Below are 12,574 nucleotides of genomic sequence, written 5' to 3' on the forward strand. Positions count from 1 at the left end.
TCAGTTATCGAAAAATATGAATATTTTAGTTTTAAAATTTTATTTTTATATATTTTCTTTTATTTTATCAATTATACAATTAAATTAAAAATTAAGCGAAACCAAATATTCATACTACTAGTTTTAAATGACGAACATTAAATTCTTTGTATATCCCTACGGGTGGTAGATGGAGACCTGCACCGTACATCAACATGGCAATAATATTACCCATGTGAAAAAGTATCGTTCTTTCGCTATCAGCCTGGAAAAAGCTTAATTGATTTGACTAATGCTTGAGCCTTGGCCCACGTTGAATCAAATAATGTCACCATGCAATAATTTTATACTACTACTAGCAATCGATTGCATTTTAACGTGCCCTTATTCTCACTTTATTTATACTCCTTCCGTCCCGGAGTATTAGACTCACTTCTTTTGGGCACATGATTTAAGGAATTGATATTTAAATAGTTAAAGTGGAGAGAGTAAAGTATGAGAGAGGGGAAAAGTAGGGGAGAGAAGAGAGAAAAAAGTAGGTGGAGAATAAAATAAGATAGATACTTTTTGGTAAAAAAGAAAATGAGTCTAATATGTTGGGACATCTCAAAAAGGAAAGTTGGTCTAATACCTTGGGACAGAGGGAGTATGTTTTTTACCTAAGTTTTTTAATATCTACAAAAAGCATTGTTTTTGGCTTTTGCCCCTTCTTATCACCATTCATTAGTTTAATTTTCAAAGCTTTAAAAAGTTTTTCTTAATTTATAAAATTTGTTATTATGATTATTTATAAAACTTACTGGATTAGAATTATTAATTTTAGTATTAAATATACCCCATATTTTAAATTGGTTCTGGCCCGGTTTAGTTAATTGGTGCCTAATATAAGTTGATTGCTTGGAACTAATGCGACAAATTTATTCCCTCCGTCCCTGATAATTTGATCCAATATTCCATTTCGGGCCATTCCACATAATTTATTTAATTTCACTTTTACCATTTTTGGTAGTGGACCTCATATTCCAATAACTCATTCCTACTCACATTTTATTATAAAACTAATATTTAAAAGTAGGACTCACATTCCACCAACTTTTTCAACTCACTTTCCATTAAATTTCTTAAAACCCGTACCGGATCAAAGTGTCCCAAATTATCTGGAACGGAGGAAGTAACAGCTTTCCAAGGAACGTTAAACAAAACTTCCTATCAAAAACAATAAGTCTATGTGACCAAACTTCCTATCAAAAGCACAGGCATTAATCCTTTCACCGAAAGAAGATTCTAATTTCTAAGGGTGTCTCCGGTGGCGCCCCTCCCACTCGCCCCTCCCACTAGCCCTTCCCATGCCACGTCAGCACTAGCCCTTCCCATTCCACTGCCACATCACTAGCCCTTCCCACTCGCCCCTCCCACTAGCCCTTCCCATAATTAAATTAATTTACAATTAAAATTTAAATTCACGGAAATAAAATTCGACACCAATACGAACGGGAAATACGAAAATTACATTAAAAAACAAAATTACATAATTTAAAAAAAAACATAGTTTAAAAATAAAATTACATAATACCCTCGGCTCTCACTCCTCGTCCTCGTCCTCGTCCCCGTCGCCCGTGCCGCTGCCACCTCCGACATCCCCGCCCCCGATCTCGACGCCATCATCATCAATGGGTGGCATCCTTAAATCGCGCCGACATTGGTCGACCATCTCCTTGCACAGCCTTCTCAAGACTGGATCGTGCGTGTTATACCACTTCAAAGTGATCTGCATCGAGGGTGTGTTCCCTCCGCTCGTGGTGGGGGAGTTTTTATTGTACGCCTTTGTAGTAGAAATGAAATTTGTAGAGAGAGAGAAACTTGTCAACACAGTGGTGAGAATGAAATGAAGTTGGGAGAGCCCTATTTATAGAGTTTATTATATAAAAAAAATTAAAATGTCATACGTCCGACCTTCGTCACAGTGGCGGACGTCCGGTCGGACGTCGACGGAAGGGGCGAGACCTTCGCAGGGACACTCGGGACGGGCGTGGGCGCCCTTCCCACTCCCTACGGCGCCCGTCCGGTCGGACGTCGCCGACATGCGAGTGGGAAAGGGCACCGTTAGAGACACCCTAAGAGTATTTGAGAAAGTCAAATACTCTTGGACTGGTGTACGCTATTTTCCATTTTTTAATGATTCTAATTACTATCCACGTTTTGCTAAAAATCAAACAAATACTGAAATTTAAAATTAAATAATCATATTACTTTAGTTCTTTAAAAATATAAACTACTATATTTTCATTTTAGTAAGTATGATAGAATTAGAATATTCCTATATTAGAAAAAAAAAATTTCTCTCTAATTAAGTGGGTTCTATTCTCTATCAATTACACTTTAATTTTTATTTTCTATTTTTCTAAATTTATTAATTATATATTAAAATTTGTATATTTCATCAAATTTTATTTTTAAAGACGGAAGTAGTATTATCTTTCTAAAAAGTTTCTTAGCAAAAAAAAAAGCCCATCAAAATTTAGTACTGTACTCTGTACTAGTAAGATTCTATATGCAATTTTCTAAACCAAGTATAAAAACCTTGGAAATTTGTATATATTCATGATTATCCAACTATATATTATTTTTGTTAAAATTTTAATTTAATATGGAAACGAGAAAATTATATATGAACATTACTATTGAGTTAGCTGATGTTGCCTTTTATAAGGAAAACAATATTATTATTTTGTTGGAAAATATCAACAATATATTAGACGTGATCGTTTAGATTTTGTGACCGCGAAATAATTTCATGTATATCAAAACTTAATAATTTTTTAGGTTAATTTTTAAAATTATGGAACTGATCAAAATTTCATAATTGCTTTTGGCAATTTACGGTACATAAGAGCATCTCCAATGGAGGCTAGCGGATAGGCTAGCCGATCGCGGGTGCTGCTAGCCTCCATTGCGTCAATTTAGGCTAGCCGATCGGCGAGCTCTAGCCGATTCGCGGGCGCTGGCCGATGCGCTAGCCGCCATAGTATACTCAATTTCGGCTAGCCGATTGCATTTTTTTAATGTATTTTTATGCATTTTCTTTATTTATTGTATTTTTAATGTATTTTTTTATGTGATTTTTTAATGCATTTTTTAATGTTTTTTTTATAAATTTTTTTTAATTATGTAATTGTTTTAGGATGCATCTTTTTTTTAATTTATATAAAATAATTGAATTTTCTTGTATCCGTGTCGTAAATTTAATTCCATATTTTGTGTGATTGTAATTTATTTATTTTTTATAATTTTTCTGGCATAGGCTATTACTTGTCAAGTTTCTTGTCCTGATAATATGGTAGGAGGGGTTTCTTATCCTGATGATGTGGCAGGAGGGGTTTCTGATCTTAATGATGTGGCAGAAATAGTTTTTGGCTTGGCTATTGCTGGACTATGACTGACCTAAAGCCATTGAAAATGCTCTAAAATATTAGAGCAAAAGGATGCATTTGTGCGTACATGCAATTGAGAATAATAAAAATTAGTAGTACTACACAATATCTGCATAATTATAGACAAAAAAACGAATGCAGAATAATTTTTATTTAAAACGAATAGATTAATAGAATTTTAATATTTCATCCGTCCTATAGAAATATAAGCAATTAATATGGCATGAGAATTAAGATAAAATTGGCAAAGTAAAATAGAGAAGGAGAATAATAATTAAAATAATGTTAATGGATAGTGGCACTCACATTATTACTAGTATAATTTCTAAATAAGTTGATGTAAAGAGTAATAAATTGGAATAACTTTCCAAATATAAAATTCACGTGTTTTTGCAGGACGATTGAAAATGAAAAGTACATATATTTTTATGGAATGAGGAGTATATATTATAGTAGTACTCCCTCCTTCTCCCTAAATGTCCACTTTTGTCATTTTCATTCATTCCCCATTTATTGTCCCATTCACTTTTAACATAAATGATAAATAGATCTCACATCCCACTAACTTATTTCACACGTATTTTATTATAAAACTAATATATTATATAAAAGTGGGGGTGCACTATGGTGCCACCATAGATAGGATAACACCATACCACCAATATAGTCCGTTAGATCTCATTTATGTACTAGGATTAAGTTTCGTGAACAGAACACGGGTTGCAGTCTACTGTATTAGATATTGCAGTCTACTGTATTAGAATTGCAGTCGTGGTAAATTGCAATATTATTGTGGTAAGACTGCAATATTCAATGAATAACACTGCAATCTAGTAACGTAAAATTAGAAATTTACTATTTTACCCCTCCGTGTTTTTACACGTGGCAGCATGATAAACACACGATTTTCAGATCCAATGACCTAAAATGACGACATGATGTTACAATAAAAAAGATTGTCATCTTAATACACCCCTATAAAAGTGACATCATATTTCACTAACTTTTTATATTCTTCTTAAAATCTACGACAGATCAAAGCGGACAATAAATTTGTGAAATTTTTAGTGTGATTTGGGGGCAAAACTGTAATCAACTTTCCGAAAATAATTAGAGCATCCACAACGGCAAAAAAAAATCTCCCCATCTCGTCTCGGAGGGACGAGACGCCAGCGAGACGGCGTTGTGGGCGTCGTCTCGTCCCCATCTCGTCGCCAACCCGTCCCGCGTCTCGTCGCGGCGAGGCACCCCGCAAGACGTCTCGCCACGCGCTTGGGCGTCGTTTATATCCGTTAAAATTGATTTTTTTTTTATTTTATTTTTAAAATTAGAAAAAATTCAAAAAAATAAAAAATATATATAAAAAAAATTTCAAAAATTATACTAGCCGTTTATAGCCGTTTATAGCCGTTTTTTACAAATTTTTTATTTTTTTTTAAATTTTTTTTAGGCCCCAAATCACTTCTATAAATACCAAATCATTCCCACAAATTATTCACCATAAAAAAACTCTCTATTCTCACTCAAACACACTACATTCTTCATCTCAAAATATTTTTCTTGTCCCAAATTTAATCAATTCATGGATCCATTTGAGCTAATGCGTCAACTAATGGAACAATCGCTAGAAGAAGATCGACGTAGGGAGGAGGAGGAAGCCGCGGCGCGTCAAAAGCGAACCCGGAAATACATCCATCGTGACAGGGAGCAAGCCGCCGCAAGGTTGGTACGCGATTACTTCTCTAACAACCCGAGATGGGATGATACCTACTTCCGTCGCCGTTTCCGTATGTCACGCCCGCTATTTTTGCATATCGCAAATACATTGGCGGCCCGGGAAGAGTTCTTCCAAGAAGGTTTCGACGCTACTGGCCGTCCCAGTCACACGACGCTCCAGAAATGTACTGCAGCAATCCGTCAGCTTGCTACTGGACAAACGGCGGATTTGTTCGACGAATACCTACACATCGGAGAAACCAATGGGAGACTTTGTTTGATGAAATTCTGCAAAGGCGTCCGGGCAGCCTTCACCGACGAATTTCTGAAGAAGCCAAACACCGCGGATTGTCAGTTTCTGCTCCAACTTCAAGAACAAGCACACGGGTTTCCCGGGATGCTCGGGAGCGTTGATTGCATGCATTGGCAATGGAAGAATTGCCCAACGGCGTTGAGAGGGTCATACACGAGCGGCCACAAAGGCACCCACCCCACCGTTATACTCGAGGCCGTCGCCGACTACCGGCTATGGATTTGGCATGCGTATTTCGGGGTCCCCGGCTCGAACAACGACATCAACGTGCTCAACCACTCCGACCTCTTCACCGAAGTTCTGAATGGTAAAGCGTCGGCCATCAACTTCGTCGCTAACAACCGCCAGTATAAAATGGGATACTATCTTGCCGATGGCATCTATCCGAAGTGGCCAACCTTCGTGAAGACGTTCAACAGGCTGCGGACGAAAAACAGAGACTCTTTTGCGCAGGAAGCAAGAGGTCTGCTCGCAAGGATGTGGAGAGAGCGTTCGGGGTTCTCCAAGCTCGATGGAACATTATCAAAGCCCCGGCTCGTACGTGGTTTATAGATAATATGGTCGACATCATGTATACGTGCATAATCTTGCACAACATGATTGTTGCCGACGAAGGACCTCAGGCGGGAAATTGGTTCGACCCTGAGACCGCGGGAAGCTCTACCGCAAGTAGTCCACCTCGCAGTGGATTGCATCCGTCTTTGGAAGAGCGGATGTGTATTCGGGCTAGGACACGTGATTCTACCGCCCACGGCCAACTCCAGGAGGATCTAATGGAGCACATTTGGGCAAAATTTGGCAACGAGTAGACGCAAATGATCTTCATTAGACAACTATTTGCCTCCATTTTTTTTTAATGGTGTGTGTTTTTATTTTTTTAGGATTTTAATTATGTGTGTTTTTATTTTTTTAGGTTTTTAATTATGTATTTTTTTTATTTTTAGGATTTTAAATTGTAATTTTATTTTATTTAATGAAGTGTGTTTTTTATTAATTGGATTTGTTGAAAATAAAAATGAAAAATGAAATTGAATGAATAGTTAAGAGATGAGATGGTTAAGAGATGGATTGATGTGGGTGCTATCTCTTAGTTAAGAGATGGAGTGAAAAGTACAGTGGGGCCCATGAATAGTGAAGAGATGAGACGGTTAAGAGACGGATAAGAGACACCGCTGTGGATGCTCTTAGACGATTTACTTGATAACAACACATCTTTACCAAAAGCTCAACCCCTCTCTCATTCTCGATCCCATCGGAGATCAGATTAAGATGGCGGAGGCGGCAGTGTCATTCTTGCTGCAGCAGCTGGAGGAGGTGGCTTTCGGATACGCAGATGCCGGAGCGGAGAGAGAGTTTGATCAGCTGAAACACGACCTCGATTTCATCAAGGCCTTTCTCAGGGACATAGCGAAGAAGAAGAAGATGAATCAGGTGCTGAAATTACTGGAGAGGCGGATTATGGATGTGGTGTACGAGGTGGAGGAAACCATCGACACTTGCTTGACCAAAGCGATGGAATTCAAGGCCACGAACTTCATACGACGCCGTATTAAGCGTATCAGCATAGCCAACGCGGTCAAGGCCGTTAGGGAACAAAAAGTGTTGCCATTGTATGAGGATATCAGAAATTCTGCTAACGCGATGATTATTGCCGATGGAGCCATGGGCACCGAGACGTCAGAAACGGTAACATACTCATTCTCATCCTATTTACTTGTATTTCTGTAACTCCATCCTTTTTCAATTTTATTTTCAATATTAGTACTTGTAATTCTCTAATTTGTGTGAATTTGGTTTTACTCTAACGCCGACGAAAAACGCCGAGTTGGAATATAGAGGTCTTAATTTGGATAAGAGAACTAATTTTGAAAAATACACAAATTAAAGATAACTAATTTGCTAGTTTTAATCATTCATTTGCGTCGAGGAATAAAAAAAATGAAAAATTGATTTTTATTTGTGTAATAAACTAATTATAATAATGCGGAGCTCAAATTTTAACAAATGCGGAGCTCAAATTTTTACTTTAGATTGATATCAAATGTGCTTTAAAAACCACCGGATAGATTGTGTACCTTTTCAACCTTTTTTTTATCGAAATACCCTTCAGCCCTTGAAGGGTAATTTGGTCTATTTGTGGTGAAAGAAATTCAAACAAATTAATTTTGTCTTGATATTATAGGATGAATTTGCTGTACACAAATTTTATTTTATTTCTCTACAAATTCAGAAAAGGAAATGGTTACGTTTCTCTCATCACTTATAGACTAAACTGTCCCTTAAAGGTCGGAGGGTATGTTAGACCAGTAAATTTAAAAGTCTCTGCAATAATATTAAATTAAAGACTATGGACGAAAAAAAATTCCTAATCAAGTCGTTATGATTTGGTATTCCCTAGAAAATATACTCCGTATTTAACTTAGGATGGCTCATGAGTACCATTTCCAACTACATGCATAAATTACAGAAACACATTTAATTTATCTGAAAGAAAAAAGTATATAAACTATACCAAAATTATGTGCAATCATATATACACTCATAATAATACTCCATACTTAGTATAAGGTACGTGTGATCAATATAGAACTAATTTTAAACACAGTAAGCATAACTAAATAAAAATAGTTTATTATACAATAATATCGGGTTTATTGTTACTTCGTTTTAGTTTATTGTAGAAAATTATGATCTTAAATGACCTAGTTTATTTTTAGATTGTTTAGTTCATTTTAAAATATAATGAACTAAAATGATGTTATAACGAACTCTACGTTCTTTTATAATGACTTATTTTATTTGGTTCTGCGTTCTATATTTAAAAGGTGTTCTATATTTAACGCGACCCTTGAACCTTGATATTGAGGTGTAATCATATGATAACCCACGTCTTAAACAAAAATAAATCAAATAAAAGGAAATTTTATGGCATTTTAATTAAATCCTAATTGTATAGTTTTATATCAAAAGGACGTTATATGATTGGAACAATGATATTAATATTGATATTGTATGATAAAAACATCATACTATCATTTTATAAACGAAATATATCATTTTTATACAGTAAAAATATCATTTCTAATTTCTCAAAATAACATTTCATATTCAAAACAGCCATTAAAACATCATTTAACTATGAAAAGTATATGGAGTTGAGTGTTGTTTGGTTGTTGTTTGAATCAGAAATGATATTTTGAACCGTGAGAAATGATATTTTGTGAGTTAAATACGATATATTTCGAATGAAAATGATATGAAGTTGTTGTGTTGTTTGGTTGTTTTTTTGGATGTCAAGTGATATTTTGAGTGATTAGAAATGATATTTTTGTTGCATAAAAATAATACATGCAGTACTATTTATAAAATGATATGGTATATGCAGTACTTTCGAATTAGGACACTCATCCCATTAACTTTTTTACCACTTCCTTTTACAAAATTAAATAATTTCCTAAAATACGAGCTGCTCAAGAATGAGATATTTATTGGTGTATGGAGGGAGTAAAAACCGTGTAATTACTTGTTCGTTTTCCTTGTCTAAATTGGCGGTGGCTCTAACTGTAACTTGTTTGTAACATTCAACAGGATACACCAATCGGACTTGTTTGTAACATTCAACAGGATACACCAATCGGACAAAACAGAGTAATAGGATTTGATGATGACGAAGACAAAATAACTGCCTATCTCAGTGAAACTAGAGAAAGGCTTGGCGTTATCGCCATCGTGGGCATACCTGGCCAGGGGAAGACAACATTGGCATGGAATATTTATCAAAGCAATTCTATCTGTTTTGCGTTTCCCAATCGCATTTGGGTACACATGCCCCGGGAGTTCAACGAAAGGGACGTTTTCCTCCAAATCCTCAAGAAATTCATGCCCAGTAAAGCCATCTCGAGTCTCAATTTTGACGAGCTGGCTAACACAGTCTGCAAGTGTCTAGAGAAAGAGAAGTTCTTGTTAGTCTTGGATGATGTATGGAGTGTTGCTGCATGGGAAAAGATCGAGGCAATACTGCCATTAGACAAGGGGTTTGGTAAAGTCCTCATCACCACCCAAGAGAAAAACATTGGAGAACGATGTATAAAGGGAGCTAATGGAACTCTCCACAATCTCAGGTTCCTATCTATTGATAAAAGTTGGGAGCTACTCCAGTATGAGGTGTTTGGAGATTTGAATTCATGTCCGAAAAATTTGGAGGGCTTTGTGAGAGAAATAGCCAGCAAGTGTGATGGAGTGCCACTGATGATAACTGTGATCGGACGTGTGCTTAAGGACCAGCTCATGAAATCCCGATTGAATCTTGCGCATGAGTTGAAGACGATGTCTCAAAGTGTGAGCGAAGCTTTACAAAACAGGGTGACACGCATAGCAGAAGTTGTGGGGTTGAGCTACCACAGATTGCCCAATGACTTGAGAGGGTGCTTTATTTTCTTAGGTGTATTTCCTGAAGATTACGAGATTCCAGCTAAGATGTTGTGTGAGTTATGGATTTCTGAAGGATTTGTATTGCCCAGACAGGGAAGAAGTATTGAGGAAAGTGCGGAGGAGAATATGAATGATCTCATCAGGAGGAACTTGCTTGAAGATGTGAAAACTAATCACATGGGCAAAGTTAAAGCATGCCGTGTTAATGCTATGATACGTGCATTTTGCATATCCATAATTAAGGAAGAGAATTTATGTGAGGAGGTTAGACAATCATTAGAGACCGGGGAACTTGAAACTTCAGGTTCTCAGCTACAAAAGTCTCATCGTCTTTGTTTCCGCTCGGATCCCTCTAACTTCTTATCTAAAAGTCCACCTGGTCCCCATGTTCGTTCGCTTTTGTGTTTTAACGAGAGGCCTGCCAAGCTGAAGTCAGAGTTTCTAGCAGTTATACCAGAGCGCTTCAAAAAGCTTAGGGTTTTGGAGTCCAAGTGCATCGAGTTGGAGCAATTTCCATGGAAGATTGTCAAGCTAGTCCACCTCAGGTACCTAACCTTATACATTGAAACTCTCGAAACTCTTCCAGAGCCATTCACCCAGCTATGGAACCTACAATCTCTTGTCATTAAGACCAAGTCTCGTTCCATTATAATGAAAGCAAATTTGTGGAGAATGATGCGACTGAGGTATCTCAACACGAGAGCAGCTATTCTCCTAGAAAGTACTAAATCAGATGGCGAAGCAGGGCATAACCTTCATACATTGAACAGATTGGCACCTGAATCTTGCACTGATGCCATCTGCACAAAGGCTGTAAACCTCAATACCTTGGGGATTTATGGGAAACTGGCCTCCATTTTTCAAAAGAAATTCCTAGAGAAATTGCACCATCTTGAAAATCTGAAGCTTTATGAACAGCCATCTGAAGATATGTTGCCTGGTCTACCCCTACGGAATTGTTTCCCGCCAACACTCAAGAGGCTGACACTAATGAATACATCCCTAGAATGGACGCATATGTCCACGTTGGCAATGATCAAGACCCTTGAGGTCCTCAAGTTGAAGGAAAACGCTTTCGTTGGACCCTACTGGGCGGTCACAGACTATAGCTTTTCTAATCTCTATTTTTTACTGATTGCTAACGCGGATTTAGTTATCTGGGAGGTCTCATATGAATCTTTCCCTGAACTTTCGTTTCTTGTGCTTAAGAAGTGTGAAAACCTCGTTGAAATCCCAGAGGCTCTCGCGAAAACCCTTGAGAAACTGGAAGTGGAGCGTCTTCAAGAATCAGCAGTTGCATCCGTAAGGAAAATTATTGAAGAAAAGAAGTACCATTTCGAGAAGAGGTCGCTTCAACTTCACGATTGGGAAAGCCCAATATCAGACACCAGAATTGGGCAGGTACCTTGCAAATATCTCTCTCAACACTTTGTATTTATTAGAGTAACTGGCTAGACAACGTAAGTCACGGTTCGAATTTTGAATCGGTAGGCGGCGGTTCCTGTACCAGTTCATAATCGACAGGTTTTTACTCCTCTTTGCCAGTTTGGGTTCTAGTTCGACGGTTTCTTAATTTTTTCTTACATTTAACAAAATGAACATGATGATAATTGCATAAAAATAAAAAAAAATAAAAAATCATAGGAGTACTAATGAATAAATTATTACTACTAGTTTTTAAATAATTATGAATTTATAATTACAAGTTTGCATCTGCTTTTGAAAACAACAAAAACTTAAAAACCAATCATTCTTGCGGTTTGAAATTTACAGTCTGTCCGATTGCGATTTCAACCATGCATGTCTAGTAGGATCTAAAAAACTTTATGCATATAGAAACTGGAAGTGGAGCGTCTTCAAGAATCAGCAGTTGCATCCGCAAGGAAAATTACTGAAGAAAAGAAGTACCATGTCCAGAAGAGGCCGCTTCCAGTTCACGATTGGGAAAGCCCAATATCAGACCCCATATTTGGGCAGGTACCTTGCAAATATCTCTCTCAACACTTTATATTTATTACAGTAACTGGCCTGACAACGTAAGTCACTGTTCCAGTTTTGAATCGGTAGGCGGCGGTTAGCAACAAGGCAAGTGTAAAAATAGTTAGTAGTAGGGGTAATATTTGATGTGAAATCAAATACAAATAAATATTACTGATAAATATGATTATAGGGATCTACGAGGTTTGGATATTCCCTCTTGATATAATTAAAATATTCGTATCTCAATTTGATTATATATTGATAGTTGAGATATTTGAGACCCCATTGAAACTGAATACTTGATCAATGCAGTGGAAAAGACTGATGTAGATTTCACTCCAAGGTCAGGTCAAGACCTCTCGTTATGCAGCGTTGCCGTTGGAGGCTTTATAAATAATATGTGTGCTTTTTGTGGAGATCAGTAATATTAAGAACCTCATCATGTAGTAATTTGTTTGTGAACAAGAACCTTATGTATTTCTTTTTGTTTCTCTTTCATCTCTCACTTTATCGTACATTCCGTTAAGTAAATGATAATGCAACATGCATTTTAAATTTATAGTGGTTGAAAGATCATCCGGACGATCTCTCGTCAGCGATCGTCCGGCCATTGCAAGTCGGCGGACTATCTCGCGAACGAGCGGTACGACCGAAAGTTCGGTCGCGGACGATTGTCACAATCCCTCATCCACCCATTGCAGGCCAACGGACGAGGACGATGCTC

At 37.1% G+C, this 12,574-nt stretch overlaps 1 protein-coding gene across 2 annotated transcripts; it reads left to right on the forward strand.

Annotated features, from left to right (window-relative positions):
- Positions 1–6,652: 6,652 nt before the first annotated feature.
- LOC125196179 (putative disease resistance RPP13-like protein 3) lies at positions 6,653–12,348 on the forward strand. Of its 2 annotated transcripts, XM_048094586.1 has the most exons (5): positions 6,653–7,125; positions 9,028–11,271; positions 11,362–11,394; positions 11,707–11,847; positions 12,163–12,348. In XM_048094586.1, the coding sequence occupies exons 1-5, from the start codon at positions 6,709–6,711 to the stop codon at positions 12,178–12,180; spliced, it is 2,853 nt and encodes a 950-aa protein (XP_047950543.1). In that variant the 5' UTR covers positions 6,653–6,708; the 3' UTR covers positions 12,181–12,348. The 2 variants fall into 2 exon arrangements, with proteins under 2 accessions (XP_047950543.1, XP_047950544.1); XM_048094587.1 differs by lacking the exon at positions 11,362–11,394.
- Positions 12,349–12,574: the final 226 nt, after the last annotated feature.

This window comes from Salvia hispanica, chromosome 6, assembly GCF_023119035.1.
Source record: "Salvia hispanica cultivar TCC Black 2014 chromosome 6, UniMelb_Shisp_WGS_1.0, whole genome shotgun sequence".
Classification (NCBI taxonomy): domain Eukaryota; kingdom Viridiplantae; phylum Streptophyta; class Magnoliopsida; order Lamiales; family Lamiaceae; genus Salvia; species Salvia hispanica.